The sequence below is a fragment of the Cyprinodon variegatus genome, unplaced genomic scaffold (genome assembly GCF_000732505.1).
Source record: "Cyprinodon variegatus isolate N-32 unplaced genomic scaffold, C_variegatus-1.0 Scaffold1566, whole genome shotgun sequence".
NCBI classification, from domain to species: Eukaryota; Metazoa; Chordata; class Actinopteri; order Cyprinodontiformes; family Cyprinodontidae; genus Cyprinodon; species Cyprinodon variegatus.
The window spans coordinates 61,211-82,002 of NW_015152019.1; the positions used below are offsets into that span (position 1 = coordinate 61,211).

Here is a 20,792-nt window from a genome sequence, read left to right on the forward strand (position 1 = left end):
CAGCTTGCTGGTGAAGATTCTCATTCATCCAGGTCATAGTCATTCCAAAAAAGTTACAAAACAAACCACTGGACTTTGTTTTCCAAGTTTGAAGACGTTTAGCTTCCCTTCCAAGAAACTTTTTTAATTCGAAATGAATTAGCGTTAAGTTCCAAGCTTTACAGACTAGCCCAGCAAAGCCTTGTGGGGAAGAAGCTTCTTCAGCTTCTTCCGACCATCTTCTGATAATTCTCTATAATGCCTCTTGTAAAGGCAACAGCAAAAGCTGAAATTTAAAAAGTTACCCAAACAATACTGGTAAACTCTTTTGGCAAATAATACAAACAATCAACAACATATCAGCAGAGGCTAGTTTTCACAGTAGCATACACTCACCTCCCTTTTAATTTTCCAGCCTGCTTTACATCTCTGTTTTCTCAAATGGTCAAAAAACCTACAGGGAGACCCTGGAGAGTGGATATGATCATGCAGCCATGTTTCAGTAAAACTATAATACTGGATGTCAATTTAAGGCTGGTTTATACGTAAAAACCAGGTTGTCTGCGTAGATATGCGCAGATATGCCCCTGCCCCTTCAGCAGACACGCTAGTGCACCTCTCCAAAATTGTAGGTGACCGCAGACAGGAGCCCTCTGATTGGTCAAATCTACATCCGCTCTACACTATGCGTATATTCTGTTTGGTAACGGCTTGTTTTGTTTGTATGACCACCATTGTGGAAAACGATTCGTGAAGACTAGGACTAGAAGAGCAAGGTGCGCAACAACTCTGGGACACTTTTTCCACCTGGATCTCCGCTCTTTTTTCGCCCTCATGTCCCTCCGTTGTCATACAAACTTGCCCCTTGCATTTTTCAACTTCCTCACCACCTTGGCCGTATCTAGACCCACAGCTAGTTAGAGATTGTTCCTCTTGCAATGTGGCGTGGAATAACATGGTGCAGACCATGCTTCAAAATTAGGGATACATCAAAAATATCTGTATCATACCTGCGACAAGCTCACTGCAACACACTGCTATAGGAGTATAACCAGCCCATTACACTCCACAAAAATGTAAATGCAACACTTTTGGTTTTGCTCCTGGGTTTGAAACAAACTAAATGATCCAAACATTTTTTCACATACACAACAATCTCTAGTGATGTTATGAGGTGAGCCGAGGTTTCGAGGCATGTGTCGAGTAAAGGGGGGGGGGGGGGGGTTCCCTGAAGTGCGTGTCGAGGTGTGAGAACTTTTACATTCATTTAAACAGCCTCGATATTCAGTCAAAATGTGGGAGTTTGTATGAGAGTTGCTATCAGCTGGATGGAGTTTGGATATATTCTAAGAATAGATTGGTTGAAAAAACAACCAATCTAGTTAGTGAAACTATTTTGTTCAGATTAAACAATGTAATGATCAAAATCTGAGCAGGCCCCTGGTTACAGTTGTAACATTAGTAGTTAGTAGTATTGCTTTCTGATGTGCAATTACCATTGCCAGTGGCGTCAGTTGTAAGACATGGACTTTCAATCATAAGAATGTTGGTTCAAGACCCACTTTTGAATTTTGAAAGTTGCCATAATACTTAAGAAGTATTTTGGCTAATGTGACTAATTTGTTTTGTATAGTACAAATATAGATTGGCTAAAAACACTGCCAAATTAAGGTTTATGGTTGGTTTAGCCAAAAGATTGGCTGAACACATAAGAAATATAACATAAAAAACTTATTATACAAGCCAATCATTAACAATTTCAAAGGAACTTAAATGGGCGGAGAAAAACAAGAAAAACAATTGCAAAAAAATCTGTTTATATTACTAACCGTAGTTCTGCACTTCACCAGTAGGTGGTAACATGTTCACATAAAGCTTCATGAACTGTGAGGATCATTGAAGCAATTCGGCAAAACGTTCAATGCTTCATGAGGCCTCATCTCAAGAAAATTGTCAATTTTCCTTAAATATTGCTCACAAACTCGTCTAAATCTGTGATAGTGAGCACTTCTCCTTTGCTGAGATAACCCACCCCACCTCACTGGTGTAATATTTAGAGATGCTGATTAGAAACCATGACTAGTGCACAGGTATTCCTTAGACAGCCCTGGTGATATTGTGTTTGTGGAAAAGGTTTTAGATCTTTGAGTTCATCTCATAAAAAATGGGAGCAAAACCAAAAGTGCATTTAAATTTTTGTGTAGTTTACGTGTGGGTCCTCACTAGGGCTCAGGGTTCTTGGAACTTCTTTCCCAAAAATGTCATATTGCCCACAATAATTGCTAAAAAGGGGTGGCTTGAATTATTTTTTCCTCTCTCTTCTCACTCCTGCTGTGCATCTTCCTTGTTAAACCAGCTGGTACTTTTGTAAGTAGTTGAATTTTTATTTCTATTTTTGAGAAGTTAATGAGCTGCTCTTTGGTGTAAATTACCAACTCGCTACAGTTGCACTGAGTATGCATAATAACAAATGTAAAAGAATTTTTAAAATATTATAAAAAATTATTCTAGATGCACAGCATGAAAGATCAGAAAAACACTGACAATTGGTGTGAGTTAGTTTCTGAGTGATTAGTAACTAAAGTTCTATTAATAAATAAAATCAGATGGAAGCAGAGGTAGTTTAACATGCTGTCACCATTAGCAGTGCAATTCTAAAATAATAATCAAAAAACGTTCCTATGTAACTTGAGAGAATCGCCTGTTACACCAAATTATCCTAAAAACACTGAAGCTGCTTTAATGAAAAAGAAACCATGCACAGTCATGTTGTAAATAAAACCGAATTCTGTTCAGGATTACCTGTATATGATTTTTGTAAATAGATTCAATTTTAAAAGCTGGTCATTGCTTATCTTATGTTATTAAACACAAAATATCTGTTCTACATCCTTTGCACAGATGGTTCCACTTGGTTGGTCTGCAACTGATGGCATTTCATTTGAACATGTTTTTCGGTAAATATATTTTTGGATATAATTTCATGTTTTCCATGTATAATCATTATTTTAGATAAACAGAACAAATAAAGAAATTCAGCCAAATCTTTTTTGAAAAGAAACACTTTATCATCTCTGAAACCTTTTTGAATGATCCAGGGAAGGAAACTAAGGCTAAGGGTTGTACCGTATACATACAGTGCTTTAGATAAAGGAAAAAGTAAATGATCAAACCATCCATCTGGTGATGTGCCTGCTGCATTCTGTTGTCACTGGAAATTAGTCCAGATCTACATAGAGAGAGATAAAGTTCAATTGAATAGGTATTCTATTTTAAATTATAATTGTGAATACAATTAAAAATCATCTGATAATGTTGAGTTGATACAATGATTACAGGATGTATTAATATTATCTAAAACTATGATTCCATTGCCTGTTGTTATCTGGGAGATTTTTAGTTCAATTCAATTTCGCTTATATATATAGCGCCAATTCACAACACATGTCATCTCAAGGAACTTTACAATTCAACCAGATCATACAGTCAGATTGATTCACAGTTTTCCATCTAAGGAAAACCAGTTGACAGCACCAACTTATTGATTCGAAGGCAATCCCTCACACTAAGCATGCTTGTAGGGACAGTGGAGAGGAAAAACTCCCTTTTAACAGAAGGAAATCTCCAGTAGAACGAGGCTCAGCCTGAGCAGCCATCTGCTGAGATCAACTGGGGTTTGAGGAGACAGAAGCAGAGATACAAAAGGCAACTGTCAACCAGCTGAACATCTGGCCCCGTCCAGGAGTCACACACTTTTACACGAGTGGTGTGGTATTTTTAGTCACTGTGCTGTATGAGCACAGAAGTAAAGAGCAGAATCTCTCTTTGTCAAATCCCTAATGCTGGTGGATGGTGTGCAGTGCTATTTGATGCATCAAATTAAATTGTCTTGCAAAGGATGACGAATATTCCTTCCACGGCCCTGAATGTCTTCAATCAATAATCATTGTTTGTCGTTTTCAGTGACATGTTCTTTGTCTATGCCAAATCCATTGACAATACAGGATATCTTACTGTTTCTCCAGGCTTTTTCACCACAGCTGACTGTTTCAGTGTGATTTGTCTCCAGGCTCCTGTAATAGTGACTGGAACGAATAATCTCTAGGCTGTGAGGTTTGCCATCCCAAATGAATTCAAACCCTCTGATCCTGGTAAAAAAAAAATTTTAACTAAGCCCATTCCCATGTATCCTGCCACAATATTTTGATGACTTAAAAAGCCCTTCTTCTATGGCCTTAAATATAAGATGTGTTTTTAAACTATTTACATATATTAATCCTTTACGAAGAAAATTACTTAAATAACTTTGCAAAGTAACATTGCAGAACAAATGCTAAAGAGTGGCTGGTGTGCTTATTTTCCCATATCAAATGCCTTCGTGCCATCAATGATTAAAAAGATATAAAAAAAAAATTGAAAAATATTTATAACTACTCAAGACAAAGCAAGCAGCTAATACAGCTGCATCCATCAAATATACCAACAGTAACTGGACATTTTACAGTTAAGCACTTTAATCTGGTGTAGTCAAGAAAACTAGAGCACAACAGCCTGCCATTAAACCTGACTGAGCTAGATTAGTATGTTTTAGCCATTCAAGAAGGAGAGTTAAATAAAAAAAATAAAAATTTGTTCAACAATCCCCCAGCTGTTGATGGCGGCACTAAAATATCTAACCGGAAATGTTGATTTCATTACAGAGTTCTTATCTCCCTAGAGTTGTTGTTTTTTTTTTTTTTCCTGTTACTTAGAGCTGGATTTTTTAGGAAACATGCATACTGAAGCAGTGTAAGGACTGTGTAGCCTGAAGGGAATGGGATGTGACAGATTAATGACACAAATCATATTTCCCCATGTTGCATAGGCCATTTGGTTGGATGGGTTATCATCTTCAGTGAGATACCAACACAATATAATTGTTTTATTCTTTATCAATCAGAATTTTATTAGGTATTCAATGGTGTTTAAACAGACTCAAAGTTGCTATAGACAGATGTTTGTTTTGTTTTGTTTTGTTTTGTTCAACTTTTTTATTTCTTTTTACTGTGGCCGGATAAGATAAAGTAAAAAGGTTTTAAAAAATTGCCATCTAAATAATACATTGCCAGTAACCTTACATCACCTCTCTTCTGTGCACCCAGAAATCACACTAGTGATGCAAGTGACTCCTTTGATTAGAAAAAGGAGGATCCACCTCACTACTTGGAACTATTCACTAAGTTGTTATAGATATATTTAATGCCTTCCATTAGACAGATGTGGTTTACAGCTCTTATGAAAAAAAAAAAGAAATGCAGTCAAAACTGTTCACAAAAAGCCAGGTTTGGTTTACAAATCATAATATCAAAAACCATCCTTGGAAAAACTTATGTTACACTTGATCTCAATATTAAGACAACACAGCTTAAATCCATTTGATAAGTCCTCTTTTATTTTTCTACAATCTCTTGCATTGTTAATTATCTTTTGCCCGTTATCATTGCTCTACATAACCTCTAACCTCTAACATCTAAATTATTTAGTACAGAGAATTTCATATTTAAATTACAGATTTTTGTTGTTAGAATAGAGATTTAAATGCATGCCTAAGTCAAAATAACTCTAGTTAGGTGGAGAGAGCTATTCCCTTAATAGGCCTGGATTTACGCTGCAGCTTTACGGAGGATGGAATATCTGTGATATACGACTGAAGAAAAAATAAAATCTTTAGCCATTTTCTTCCGCTTCTGGGTTACTGACCCCTCAGGCTATAAAATGCTTATATTTACTACTAATCAGTTTATGTGAAAGTACTGCAGATTAGATTGAATTAAATAAATGTTTTTGGGGGACATTTCTCCACTGTGTTCCATTCTGCAAGAAATGTACTTTTATGACTCTTCTCGCATTTTATATAGAAATAATTGTTAGTTCTTTTTTCTTGTGATAAAGTATAAGAGTATTTTACTACTTGGCTTTGATCACTAATAACTAGTAATATCATTAACAGTGTTCTTTAATGTATGCCAGGAAAAAAAGTTATTCTGACTACTGTAAAAAAAAATATATGTTAGATATTAGCAGCTTAGGGAAATAATACTAAACATGAAAAAAATAATTGATGGCTTCATGATTTCTTTTTTTAATGCACCATAGAGCCGTTAATGGCACTACAGCAATAAGGTTCTGGGCTCAAATCCCAGCCTGGGGTGTTTCTAAATGAAGTCTACATGCTAAATCTATTGATACTTTAGGTTTTAAGCTATTTTTGCTTACTTCCAAAGTTCAAAATCATGAATGTTAGATTATTTGGCTACTCTAAAATGCCCTGCATGTGACCATGCATGTGCATCTGTTCTGTGAGATTCTGTGTAGTTTTGGCAATCTGTCCAATGTGTCCACTGCCCTGTTGCCAGATAACTGCTGGAAATAGGCACCAGCCCCCAACCATTACCCTTTGACTGTGTGAGACTATGGTCCCCATTAAGCCTATGCTTTCCTCTCTGGACAAAAGCTGAAAAGATAATCCACACAAGACGTCACTGCACATCGCTGCAGAGACCAGTTTACCACTGCTGGGTTCAGACTCTGAAAAGATCCTCAGCAAAGATACCTTTGGATATAAACGGGTGGAAAGTAAGACAGAGATTTTTGCTTCTTTTATTTATTTTTTTACAAAGCTAAAGCTATTAGAAGAGGATTTAATATAAGCAACTCATCATGAGCGTAAAGCAGCCCTGCATCTTCCTCAAGGGAGCAGGAAATAAGAGAAAAGTAAGTCTGTGAAATCTAATGATTTAACAGTAAATAGTGACTGATACAATGTTTTGTTTTCTGATATTTTCCAATGTATTCTGATCTTTAATAATATCAGTGCATAAGACTTAAGCAAAAAGTAAATTCAGTTTTAATCACTGGCTAATTATCTGTATTACCACAGTTGTTATAGCAGCAAAATGTTTGTGACATTTCATTTACAGTACGAAAGAAACATTCTCCTATAGAGTAAAAGCAAAAGCACAAACCGTATAAATTCTGAATATTTATGGCCACTCAGATGCCTCCTGTTTAAAACTTGAGTTAAATAAAAGCATTCTTAATATTTTTCATGCAAAAAAAAACATAACGTTATAGTTTAACTTTGATGTGCACCATTTAATCTGAGACAAAGCAGAAACAAATTCACTTTAATTGGCAAGTTTGAATTTGAATTCAGTTTTCCATTTCTCCGTCATAATGAGAAGTTCTCGGAAAAAAAAAAAAAAAAAACAGAAAAAGGATGTGGAAAAAAAATGTAGCATTTTTATCTATGGATTTTTTTGTTTCAAAAATGTGTTTCTCTGACAAAAATCTTTATTTGCTCAACAGACAAGAGCTCTTACAAAGGAAGAGCTCGAAGGTAATATCAATTATTTTTAGATGGATTATTTGAGATGAAGTTAAGCTTTCATACTTAAAAATTAAAAAAAAAAATCTCTATTTCTGTGTGTCATGTAGAGCTCCGTGAAGCTTTTATAGAGTTTGATAAAGATAAGGATGGCTTCATCACCTGCAAGGACTTGGGGAACCTGATGAGAACCATGGGCTACATGCCGACTGAGATGGAGCTGATCGAGCTGAGCCAAACTATTAACATGAACCGTGAGTACTGCTTATTAAACAAGACAAAATAAAACAAAACTAAAATGAATGAGAAGTTCATCTATGGTTAAATGGAATAGGTTTAATTAGTAGAGCAATCATATCACTGTCAGATAGTAAAAAATATTGTAGACTGCGCTACAGCTATTTTTAAAAAAAAGAATATTGTCCGTTGTAGTATTTCCTTATTTTTCTTTAGAAATTCTCAATAAAATAATAAGAAAAAAATAGAAAATTTCCACCGTCAAAATTCTCACAGCAACCGTAAAACTATTAAATTGAGTAATTTTGTTTAACATGGGTTTGTTTTATACTTTTACATTTATTTACTTAGCATAAAAGATGTTGTCAACCTTTAGAAGCATCTTTCATTATGGAATGAGCTGATTAGTTTTGTTATCTTACTGTTTTGTCGGCATAGTGGGAGGACGGGTAGACTTTGAAGATTTTGTGGAGCTTATGACACCCAAGCTTCTAGATGAAACTGCTGGGATGATTGGGTTAAAAGAACTCAAAGATGCTTTCAAAGAGGTGAGCTAATAGTATTTCTTTTTCTTTCTTTGTTTAATATGACCCCGCCGCCCTTGTTGATATCAAATACACTTACTAAAAAATTATCAAATATATCATCTTTTTTTGTAGTTTGATATCGATGGCGATGGATCTATCTCATCTGAAGAGCTGAGACTTGCTATGATAAAGCTGTTAGGCGAACAGACAAGTAAGAAAGAAATAGAGGAAGTGGTCAAAGAAGTAGACAACAATGGAGATGGAAAAGTTGACTTTGAGGGTAAGTAATAAAAAGACACAGTAAAAAAGTAAAATGTCATCCTTATGTAACTATCTGGTGTCAGATGTTAGGTTAGAGGATTGTTTTATGGGTTTGCATAGTAAATGCATTATTAAGTACTACAATATTGCATTAGTTGTTATGTAATATGGGATTATAATTAACCTTTTTTAATAATAAGCAGCAATCTGTTTGCTTCTATTTCTATAAAGCCTCCTTTTTTGCCAAACTCCATTTTGATAATTTCTAATAACCTAAATCTGGCTTTTCTGTAATAAAAAAGCAGCATATTACATTCAAAAGGATGAATTTATACTGTTATACATAATAAGGTGTTTTCAGCTGAATTTGTTTAACTTTTCACAAAGTGTTTTGAGTTTACTGTCTTACTAAATATTGCTCTGATAAAATAAAAGTATTCAGAATTAAGCTGGGTACAGATAGGTTTAGCTGACTTGATTTATTCTTAGGTGACCTCATTTGATTTGATTTTCTTTCAGCTAAGTGGACAAAAATGTAATTTATTTAAGCAGACTTGCATTGAGTTTCATTAAGTGGGCTTGAGCTAAATATACACGAGCTGATCTAATCAGAGGGTTTTAAAGTGAGATGAACTGACTTGTATTGAGTGTACATAAGCTATCCTTTTAACTACATAATGCCATTGAAACTGATTTGGTTTTTATCTTTGCTGACTTTAACTGAGCTGTTTTAAATTACATTGAGGTGACCTGAACTAAATAGTGGGATAAATTATTTGTTGTTATCTAGTACTACAACAAAATTCATTATTTGAACAAATAGAAAATATTTAAATTGAATTAAATTAAAATAATTTGAAACCAAATTAATTTAGTAAATTTGATTTGATTTGGTTCTGTCTGCCTTAGGTTAAGCTGAGTTGAGCTGTCGTGAATTAATTTTGAGTTAGGATGAGTTAAATTGAGCTGAGCTAAGCGGGGGGGAGCTCAGAGAGTAATATATTTATGTTTCTTTTTAGTTTTCTGAGCACCTTAAAAACTAAAAAATAAGCTTAAAGGTGCAGGTTTATTTATTGTTACCAAGGTAAACATAACAATCTAGAATCAGTCCTAATTCTCAATTTCCAAACTGAACAACCTACTTTATGTCTTTCTGGTCAGTTAGATAAATAATCTGTTGCTGATTTTCTCCCCAGAGTTTGTGATAATGATGTCAAAGAAATGAGGACAACTAAATGAAGGCAGAAGAGGATCCATATTGTTTTAAGTTCTTTTCAATATTTTTTTTTGTAAATAAGCTATCTACCTACACAGACAGTATGTAAATTTATATTATAACAAAGTTCTTTTTTGTGAAAAAAACTATGAGTATAAGCGTCAAGGAGCAGTCCTTAATAAAAAGCAAAAAACAAAATAACATTTTCTGATGTAAAATTCCATATTTTTGTCAACGTTGGCAAATCTCCACCTTAAGTTCTCTGGAAGCCTTCATTAGATTATCAGTTTATGTCACCTGCTAAAAAAAAAGCCATTCAATTATCCCCGACCATAAAAAAGTATACTACTGACGCCATGAGAAATGGCCCGCCATGACAGTTGTCATGCAATCAATAAATAAATTGTTAAGAAAGTATTTTTTGACCAGTAGATTAGTCTTTGTGTTGCACCTTGCACCTTGAATAACAAGCTATTTGAGTCATAGTTAATTTTATGATAAAGGTGGAGGGAAGCCAGAGCAAGTGCACCTTATTAAAGTAAATATTTTGATAAGAGGATGGTGCAAAGGCACTGCATGTGCGACCAATGATATGAAAATCCCTTTCCATGCAGTTCCCCTGACTTTTTTTTTATTTTAATTTGGGATGAATATGGATGAAAAAATGTGCCATGATAAGAGTGCTGTTTTTGTGTGACTTATTTTTGTCCTCATCAGAGAATTGAATTTCAATTAACTTTTGGATGTAATGTTTATATGAATGACACAATATGTACTTCCTGATGTGTGGATATGGGCTGCATTGTGGAGTACTTTGTAGCACTGTTGCCTTGCAGCAAGATTTTTCTGAGTCCGATTCCCATGGTCTATCTACATCAGGGGTCTCAAACCAGTTCCAGAAAGGGCCGTGTGGCTGCAGGTTTTCTTTCCAACCAGGCAATGGCACACCAGACTGAAATTCATCTCATCAAGTCATCATGTTCAGATTGGACTCACCTAATGAGATGACTGGAGTCTAGTGTGCTATTGCTTGGTTGGAAAGAAAACCTGCAGCCACACAGCCCTTTCTGGAACCGGTTTGAGACCCATGGTCTACATGGAGGTTGCATGTTCTCCCCGTGCATGCATTGGTTCTCTTTGTGCACTTTGGCTGGATTGTTCCCAGCAGAAGCCCCTCTCTCATAAAGGGCAGCATCTTCAGTCAGTGTATCTTCTTGGAGCTGCATCTAGTTTAATGAAAGTTGCCTTTATAGCATCACTGTAACCTTGAACTGGAACACCTCCAGGTGTCTCTTTGGTGACACCTGGAGGACAATCTTCACAGCAAACAGTCATTGATCCTCAATGTTTCTGTCAAGCTCAGAAACAAAACAGATTCTTCTTGATTTTTCTTTTTGTATAGTTTCTGAAAATTTGAGTTTGTTTATTTCAACATTAAATTAATTTTATCTTTAAGATAAATAGTATGAAACTAAAATCCAATGATTGTGTCCCATAGTGGTCTATAAACACTTTTGTTCAAGTATCAGTTTTAAGACGTATGTTGAATTAGTAGCATTTTTATGAAGCATATCATGTTAGTATTTTACCTGGAGATTTTTTATTTTTTTATTAGATAGAAAGTAGATTGCCAAAGAATTATACCTACATAAGGACAAAAAAGAGCCACTACTTAACCTGTTAGTCAAGTTTCTGGACTGTTAGAGGAAGCCAGAGTACCCAGAGACCTAAAGGATGAACAGGGAAAAAATTCAAACCCAGGACCTTTTTGCTGCTTGGCGCTAGTGCAACAAAATGTACAGCTGTGCTGCTGCCGTTTAAAATATATTGAATCCAAGTAAAGCATTGTGTAAATTCTGTGATACCACAAATAAAAAAGTTTCACGTCTCTATATTTTTTTTGTTTTTTTGCAGGAGATTGAAAAATCTGATTAATAAATATCTACACTACATACATGCATGTGTGTGTGTGTGTGTATTTATACTCAGTGTGTAGAGGGCAGGCACAAAACTGATTAGTGAAATTCATAAGTAATACGCATCAACCAATACATACATGTAAATTTCCTGCTAAACATTAATCTAAATAAATCACAGGCTTATACTCCCCACGGTAATCCGAGCTCAACAAATATGACTGGTCGGGTATCAAGTTTAAATGACAGATTGCTTGTGGATATAGTGGATTTTTCTTTTCTCCCCAACCACTTTTTTGCAGAATTTTTTTGCAATATGAAGGAAATACTTAATAAAGGAAATCAGTTCTGTTAATTAAATGGATATCATAATTAAAATATTTAGTTTAATATTTCATTTGTGAAACATGGATGCAATTAGTGTCCTACAAACATTTCTGCATTAAATCCATCAGAAAAAGTGACTTTTTCTTTCTGGCAAGAGATTCTCACAATGTGCAACCATTAATAGAATTGTTTTTGGTTTTTTTATATACCTGACTTGTAAATTGTTTTACTTCCCATTTTCCCTCCTCTGCACTGTATAAAACAGAGACAAATGAGTTATAAATCATGAAGCAACATATATACGACCACATGTCAACAATCTCAGGACTAATCTGCATCTCTGGGGTGGGATTAGTTCCAGTTCTGTAATCCTCGACATGGGACCCTCAGATGAACAGATGGCAGATAAGATAAAAATCACCGACTAATTCTCATCAACTGTCAACAAAAAAATAGTGACACCAACATGATAAATAGGTAAGAATTTTCAATATAATTTTGTTATTTATTACCAATCAATGTTTCCAGTAAATTAAACAGCTTGCATAAGCTTTTACTTAACACAGAATTAAAAGATATCAGGAAAATGAAAATTTTAATAAAATAAAATAAATGTTAGTATCTCCTCTTATGGACATTTTGCATTCTGGGCTTTCAAAAAGATCAAAATTACCTGATTCTTTTTCCTGTCATGTTACATCCAAAAATAAATATAGTGTCTTATTGCTTCCATCCATCCGTTTTCTATGCCCTTAATCCTGTTAGGGTCATGGGGGGGTAGATCTTATCTCTAGTGATCTGAGTGTAAGAGACAGAGCCCAGGTCGTTCAACAGTTCAATCACTGGGGTAACAAACACATAGAATAAAGCATGCATATACTCCTATGGCCCGCTTAGCGTCATCAGTTCTGTAGTTTATTCTAAAATGCATGTTTTCTGACTTTGGAAACTGGATTACCTGAAGCAAACCCAGACATTGACAGTGACAGAAGTGTCTGTATTTGTTCAATGCCAGAAAAACAGTTTTTTTTTTTCTCTCTTTTAAAGGATTTCTGTCTCTTGGACTATGAACTCTCTGACCACAACCTATCGAACCACCACTTTTATCCAATTAAAAATCATTTTTGCTTTCATCAGATCATATGTGATCACAGAAGAAATTATGTTTCTTGCAGTAATGAACCAGACTAGCGTTCTATAATTCTATACTAACTTATTTGCTAATATCTCTGATGTTCCTATGATCCCAAACACAGAGACAGATTGTTTTACCATAGAATACTTTCACAGGTGTGTCTCCAGTTAAATCAAATGTTATGGGTATACTTATTACATAATCTAAGCGTTTCCAAATTATCCAAAGGTTTAGTCATCTTAGATTAATCATATTTTCTCTTTCATTTTTCCTTCTGTTTTCAATCTTATTTATACAATTATGTTAAATCCATTTTATCTACTTTTGTTGGTTCATTTTTTATAAGAAAACAAGACATATCAACATATATCATGTAATTGTTTTCTCTAAATTTCACTGTATATAAAAGCTCTAACAAAAACAAACTTGCAAAGTGAAATTGCAAAGAGATCAAATACACTAAGTTAGTGCCGCACATAGGTCTGTTATAAGGAAAAGACAGAACAGTATACTTTGGCTGTGTTTTGATTAGTTATCCGAGGAGAGTAGGTCATTTTTATTAAGTATTCACAGTTTTTTGGATTGACTTGTTTGTAGTTACAAACCAATTTAAAATATGAATATCTAAAACGTCCCCATGCACATGCAAAATCTCAGATAACGGCAGTTACAGTTACAAAGTCTGAGGCTTTGCATGCATATATTAGCGTAGCAAATGGAATTAAAATGCTAAAACAGCAGTTAACCCCTGCTCTCATGTTTGTGCTTTAAGATGTGATCAGACTGTGTTTTTAAACCAGTGCATCATGCATAAAGCATAACAGCAAAAGTACTGCGCCACTTTCGGGATTACTACTGTAGACCAAACATTAAACACTGCTTGAATGCTTAGCAAATGGCTTGTCTAATTCTTAACTGAGGATTTGCACAGTGATTCACAGATTGGAATGAGGCGTGTGAACCAGGAGGAGTTGGGCTAAGTTAAGGCATCCCAGCAAGGGGCTCACAGGAAGTGCAGGAAAAAAGTCAAAGGTCAGGGGTGAACATGAAATCCAAAGCTTGTCTCTCTGCTGCAGCCACATTGGGATGCCATAGGTCCACGTTCAAAATGACTCTCGGTCCAGATTCTGGAAGACCTTAAAAAGGCAAAGACACATGATTATTGGTGGTTTCATGGGATTAAACAAACAAAATTTTTACTGTTGTGGCTCTCTCTACCCTTGTGAGAGATGGTGTGAAGGAATGAATCATCGAGGAGGAGACAGTGGCCCTCTGACCAACACTGAGGCTCGCCTCCCACCACCAGCTCGCACAAAGCCGGCGTCTGCAAACCTGTGAAAGAGAACTTCATGTTGTTGTTCGGGTCTCTACATAACAATAAACAGAAATGTCCCATCTGTTTTTAAAACTGAGAGGATTATTGTCAGATGGGACACAGCACAAGATGCAGAACAGAGAAATTAACCTCCACCCCCCTGTTAATGCATTTCTAATAAATTACATAACTGAGCACAGTAGTCTCATTGGTGATTTAATTGTGCTTCCATGAGAACATTGTTTTATAACAAAGAGCATGTGAAGTTCATGTAATTATAGAATTGGATTAACAGAAGAAGCTCAACATTTGTGAGGGATGAGACAAAACAATGCATTTAATCAAACTTAAATTCTAAGAATATCATTAATAAAACTACATCAAAACCCTTCATTTTATCTTAACAACAAAGTGAATATCATTCTAATACCAAGGTGACAGCGAAGGCGTGTGTTTGTTGGTCCGTAGGAGCTCGTCAGTGTAGCTCCAGGGCCCAGCAGCCAAAATCCTGCAGATCCCAATGAGTTGCTGTTTATGAATGTACGCAGAGAAAGAAGTGTGCGGTATGTGGAGGGACAAGAGCGGCAGTTTTCTGCCACAGAGACACCTGCACTGTACAAGGGAAACACAGCCTGGCTCTGAAAAAGAAAACATAAACCACATTCAGGTCACAGTCGTGTTTTAACCTCCTTAAAAGTTTACAAATTAAATCTAACATGTGCTAAGATTTTGTTTTCAGTCCACTTGAGAGTATCATTTCTAGAGGCCTCCTTTCCAGGTGTTTTGAAGAATTAATTGAAGAGCAAAACTAATAAGTTATTATGAAATATCAACTAGTAGGAGCTAAAAATCACCCTGGCTTTTCTTTTTATTGCAGCCTAAGATGATCAGTTAGGGTATTTGGGGAGACACAAAACATACCAGATGACGTATGCACACGCAAAGTTGTTTCAAAAGATAAAATAAGCCAAAGAAATAATTTAAGATTTAAAAAACTGTTTAATAAAATGCCTACCTAACTATTGAGTAATACTTTTAAGTTTTAACCACTAATTGTGTCTTGCCTCCATGTGACATCTGTCACACATAGTATTTTGCCCACAGGCCAAGAATTTCAAATTTGTTTTCATTTGATCAGAGCATCGTCTTCAACAGGTATACCAATTCTTATAAAAGTAAAATAAATACATAAATGAATGAAGACTTAGGTTGGCCTACTTCAAGTTTTCTTCTTGGCTCTCTTTAAGTAATAGTTATTCAGTCAATAGATTCTCACACCTAAACCTTGGATCTACAGAGCTTCTCCTGATATCCTAACCTTTTTTCCTGAATAATTTTCAGTTTGCCAAGCATGTCAGCTTAACAGAAAAATCTAATCTTAGTAACTTTCCCTTCATGCCATGTTCTCTATTTTCAGATGCTAGATTGCCGTAGCAGTTCTTGCATCCATGGTTTCATACAGTAATTCTTAGATAAGATGAAATGGAAGGAAAGGCAAATTAATTTATGTAGCCCATTTCAGTAGCAACACAATTCAAAGGAAATCTATCTGAAAAGGAAGAAAAGTACACTGCAGTGGCATAAAGGTAATTACATAATTAATTAACCTGAATAATTAAAGAGAATAAAATGAATTGAAGAACATTACATAAGAAACAAAATATGAAGTTGGACAAAAATCTTGACTAATAAGATAGAAAAGTCAAAGGCATTTCTATATAACAAAAAAATAAATTTAACCTGGATTTAAGATAATTTCAGGTTTCAAAACTTTTATGGTTCTCTGGAAGTTTATTCCAGAGTAGTTGAGCATAAGAACTAAGAGCTGCTTCTCTGTGTTTTGTTCTATGGAGCTAAGCCATTCAGTCATTTGTAGACTAACAGAAGTATTATAAAGTCTGTTTTCTCGTATGGGTTTTGCCATTGTAATTACTTTAAAACCGGGGGGATGTGCTCTATTGTTTTCCTTTTTGATTTAGTGAGGATGGGGGAAGCAGCTGTATTCTGGATCAGCTGCTGCTGTCCAATCAACTTTTCAGGCAGACCTGTGAAGACACTGTTGCAGACATTCTACTAAATATGAACCCATGAATTCATTTTTCAAGGTCCTGCTGAAGCATCAGTCCTTTTATCCTGGACATATCCTGTAGGTGACAGAAGACCTACTTTGTTACTGTCTTTATGTGCCTCTGAAAGTTTAAGTCCATCACTACACTAATGGATTCTAGTTGTATTAACTAAAGATGTATGCTACCTTTTACCACAGTTATTCCAAAACTATTACTTCAGTTTTGTTTCAATCTAGCTGAAAATAAGAAATTTTAGCCTATCTTATCTGCCATCTGTTCTTCTGTGCTTTTACGCAGCACTTTAATGGGTTTATGGTCAGTGCAGTGTAGTCCCATTCAGAGTAGGTAAAAAGAATTGACTCCCTAATGACGGTACATGCAACCACGTGTTTGCTGTTGCAGCTTTAAAGCTTTGGAATGACCTGCCTGAGCACATCAGACAAGCCTCTTCACTTTTTAAATCTCTTGTCAAAAAACCCACCATTCCTCTTTGGCCTTTAACACCTAGCAGGACAGTGGACTTTATTTAATTTTATATCTTTTTTTTATCTTTTTTTTCCTTTTATCTTTTACCCAATTTTAATGATTTTATTATGTGAATGTTATTTTAACCATATTTTAGCTGTTTTGTTTTTTATCTGTAATGTTTTATGTTCTATGTTTTTATGTTTTGTCTGTACAGGACTTTGGTCAACTGTGGTTGTTTTTAAGTGCTTAACAAATAAAACTGGATTGGATTGTGTTCAAAAGAAATCTGTTTAGATCTCCCCAAATCCTGGTATCAATTTTACTTCCGACTCTATTTTTACAACTATTTTTTTAAGGCATGATATGTCTACTTATTAAATGATAAAAAATATTCTAGTCATTTCTTTTTGATGAACTTTGCAATGAAAAAACAACAAAAACATTCCTCTTTTCTTACAACTTTCTGAGTTGTCTGCAGACTGTATGTTATTAAGTATTTCTATAGCAAAAAAATAAGAAATCAGTTTGTGTTTGCTGGTAATGACACATTAACTTTCTGTTGGATACCTTTGCCCCCAGAGATGTCCAGCCTGATTTGTGGTCAATGCCTCTCTGGTAAACAGCCTGGAATTCAGCCAAGATGGCAGGGTAGTTTGACTCTAAGACCTCGATATCATGTCGATGAGCATCTCGTGGGAAAAAAGGAACACTTGGGACATCTGGCAGGAAGAAGAGATGCGGCTTCTGTATGGTGGAGAGATCATTCAGTCTGACCTTAATTTGGAGAAAACACAAAATAAAGATTTTATTTACAGCTTTTCTTTTATTGTATCCATTACATAAAGATATCAGAAACATTCCTAGCTTTTACTGTAGCTGGAATAAACCGGTTTAGAGTGACTGACCTGCTCACGAAGGCCTTTATGAATACGGCCCATGCCCACCCAACTGTAGCGCTTGGCATACTCTTGCAGTGCTGCGTACAGCTTCTTGGCTTCTGCAGATGCCTGGGCAGGGAATAAAGAGTGACTCAGCACTGGCGTGAGGTAGCCCTGTCCCTGCTCCTCATCCTTTGCTGTTTCCATGGAAATAAAAGGAGCAATCTGATCGCTTCTTGATAACTTGGATCGGGCACTGCATTTTGTTCCTATGCACACACCGCTTCGGGAAATCATGGACCGCCTTGAGTTTGACTTTAACTTTCCACCATGGCCTGGGACTGGCAGGTCAGAGCCAATCCGGTAACAGTGCCACAGAAACAGGAATAGCAGAGTCCACAGAAGGCCACTCAGTGAATGGAAACCAAGCTCAACATACTCAGGAAAAGGCAGTGTGCTTATTGACCAGTACATCCTTTAGACAAGAGACACCGAACAACTGTAAGAAAAACAGAATGAAAAAAAACATTCATAGTTATATGTCATATTTCAGATTAAACTTTTGTTATAGCGTTTTATAAACACATTTAAAGCCCAGAAACGTCTTATGCTTTTGTGATTCTATACCTACACATCACAATGCAAAAGCCCCTGGAGAAACAAGCGGAACATGGACTGCTAACAAAAAAGGATAAATTAATCTGCTAAGCTGGGAAAAATCCACGACTGTAACTCTAGAAAAAAAACAGAGGAATTAATATGTTTGGGTTTTTTGCATTTTACGTATGATTTTTGTGTCAGACAGGAAATTTGAGTTTCATTCTTCCTGTACATGTTCGCTGTTTCCCCTACAAGCGCAAAAGTGGTGGTCATTTTTGGTCTGCCTTTTTCCTTTGATTAGCACATTTCTCTATAGGAAGTTTCAGATCTTGGTGCTTTATTCAGAGAGTTAACTTTGCTTTAAACCTCTCCATAAAAATGCCTGTCTTCACAAGACTGTTTAATCATGCATTTCTGACCTTCAGTGAGAAATATTCAGTAAAAGTAATTATCTTCATAATAGACTGTGAATGGTTATAATGTGAACAGTATGGCAAGGCGATATAAAGCTATATTTGCTAATTTTGTCTGTCTATTCCCTAAGAAATGATAACAGTTTTACTTAATAGAGAGAGAAAGAGAAGAATATAATACATATAACCTACTGAACATTTTGAACTTCATTGTGATTAAATCAATGCAATGGACAAATAAAATCAGTGACCATTTTTTCTTAATACTTCAGAGGCCTGGATCCTTTCTTTCTATAGCTTCTATTTAGCTCATCCTACAGCTTTTCTTTGGGATTCAGCTCTGATAACATGTGTTGGCTATAGATGAAAGCTGATTTGTTTGCTGAACCACATCTGTGTTGATTTTTGAATATGTTTCATATTCAAAGTACTCGGGAAAAGGCAGTGAACAGCTTTTATACTGAGGTAAAACTAAGTGAAAACCCAACAATACTATATCAGAATCAGAATTACTTTAATAATACCTAGAAGGAAAGTCTTTTTAAAAGGGAGTGTCTACAACAGGGAACACAAGAGTTCACGAATGCGCACTAAACTGTATGTACTTAACTGACAGAGGCCAAGTAATTCTTTGGTTAAATCTTCTTGGGGGTTTAAATGTTCATGATACCATATCTCCACCATATATCACTGGATTTTAACCAGTTTTCTACATATATATATATATATATATATATATATATATATTATTTTTGTTTATTTTTAACACCAAAACTTAAAACCCGTCTTAATGCTGAAATTTTTAACCTTGTACTTATCCGACCAAAGGTTAAAATGAGTCTAAATTTTTATTTTAAAGAATGCATTGTGATCGCAGGAAAGGAAAAGCCTTTTTGTTTTGTTTTTTGGTATTATTATTAAACAACTGGTTGAGACATAGACAGGGTGTGATGGTTAGACTTGGTGTCATTAAGATGTTACCCTTTCCTGCAGCTTCTGAAAGTGAATTTTGGAGATAATCTTAACAACCTTACCTGCAGTTTTTCGGTAGCAATATAAATATGCCCTGTTCAGTCAAGGGCCTTCAGCTAGGAGAATTGGTCCCTGTGTCAAGTATGTAGAATCGAGAGAAACAGAAAGTACTGGATAACACATAATCTTTGAAAATTTATACAAAAAGTGTTTTTAGTCCATCTTCTTAAATTACTTGTTGGAGCTTATAATATTTTTGGTAAATGTTAATTTATCAACTTTTAACTTTGTTTGTTTGTTATTGTTTCTTTTTGTGTTTTTTGTCTTTTAAATTTCAAAAAGATATGCTCAAAAGGTTTGCATTTGCTATGCCTTTGAGTGATCTTTTTTTTTAGACATGTTTACCCGTGGAGCAATTTAACTTTAACAGTTTACATATTGCCTCAGAATAAGTTAGCATAGATGTAATTTTCTTAACATCACTACAAAGCCAAGAATATTCGGCCAAGCATTAATTAATCTGAAGACAAAAAAATAGGTGGGTTTATATCAAGAGAGTGTTGATAAAGAGAATATAGTGGAAAGATGTATGTTATTGTAATTTTGTTACTGCTTACAATTAGGCAGAGACAGAAAATAACAGTGGATTCACCGATTGTACATGTGAGAGGGTGAGTTTTAAGCGAGTCATTGGTTTGTTGCAGCCGACTTGTTGTTGCATTAACATCGGGGATGCTCTCCATTGGCAGACATGGATGTTTCATGGGCTGATGCTCCTTGAAGCAGCGTGAGCATTCATTTTGCTCTTTGCTCTGCATCAGCTCACACAGCTTAACTGGCTCTTGTTTACTTACCACACTGGCATAAACATCCTCCATTCAATAAAAATGCTGTCACCAAATGTTTGCCATGCATTATCATGCACCATATGCAACTGATAATTTCCTATGGAGCTGCATCCCACACCTCAGTCGTATATTACCTTAATGCGCGGTGAAGCTCCGTGTCTGACAGCTTCAGCACCGATGTTGGTGGACAGCTCCTCCAGCTCTCCAGCACACAGAAATGTGTATTTCTGCAGTTTTCCGTTCGGCCGCTAGGGCGCTTTTGACG

The 20,792-nt window shown here is 35.5% G+C and overlaps 2 protein-coding genes across 2 annotated transcripts; one reads left to right on the forward strand and one right to left on the reverse strand.

Moving 5' to 3' along the window:
- Window positions 1-6,563: 6,563 nt before the first annotated feature.
- On the forward strand, window positions 6,564-9,821 carry LOC107103931 (calcium-binding protein 5-like). Its single transcript, XM_015403788.1, has 6 exons — window positions 6,564-6,732; window positions 7,327-7,357; window positions 7,456-7,599; window positions 8,021-8,130; window positions 8,242-8,389; window positions 9,567-9,821. The coding sequence occupies exons 1-6, from the start codon at window positions 6,679-6,681 to the stop codon at window positions 9,593-9,595; spliced, it is 516 nt and encodes a 171-aa protein (XP_015259274.1). The 5' UTR covers window positions 6,564-6,678; the 3' UTR covers window positions 9,596-9,821.
- A 3,700-nt stretch (window positions 9,822-13,521) lies between these two features.
- LOC107103933 (aspartate beta-hydroxylase domain-containing protein 2-like) lies at window positions 13,522-20,766 on the reverse strand. Its single transcript, XM_015403789.1, has 6 exons — window positions 20,662-20,766; window positions 17,722-18,193; window positions 17,384-17,590; window positions 14,710-14,917; window positions 14,183-14,296; window positions 13,522-14,100 (listed from the first exon to the last, which is right to left on the reverse strand). The coding sequence occupies exons 2-6, from the start codon at window positions 18,166-18,168 to the stop codon at window positions 13,991-13,993; spliced, it is 1,086 nt and encodes a 361-aa protein (XP_015259275.1). The 5' UTR covers window positions 18,169-18,193; window positions 20,662-20,766; the 3' UTR covers window positions 13,522-13,990.
- Window positions 20,767-20,792: the final 26 nt, after the last annotated feature.

Bases quoted from the DNA above. Each gene is read 5' to 3' on its own strand.
- LOC107103933 (XM_015403789.1), bottom strand. From the start codon at position 18,168: ATGTACTGGTCAATAAGCACACTGCCTTTTCCTGAGTATGTTGAGCTT. The intron at 14,918-17,383 runs GTATCCAACAGA...TTTCTTTTTCAG, and splicing joins GGACATCTCTGGGGGCAAAG to AGCCAGGCTGTGTTTCCCTT. The intron at 14,297-14,709 runs GTATTAGAATGA...TCTCTTTCACAG, and splicing joins ACGCCTTCGCTGTCACCTTG to GTTTGCAGACGCCGGCTTTG.
- LOC107103931 (XM_015403788.1), top strand. From the start codon at position 6,679: ATGAGCGTAAAGCAGCCCTGCATCTTCCTCAAGGGAGCAGGAAATAAG. The intron at 7,358-7,455 runs GTAATATCAATT...TGTGTCATGTAG, and splicing joins TACAAAGGAAGAGCTCGAAG to AGCTCCGTGAAGCTTTTATA. The intron at 8,390-9,566 runs GTAAGTAATAAA...TTTTCTCCCCAG, and splicing joins TGGAAAAGTTGACTTTGAGG to AGTTTGTGATAATGATGTCA.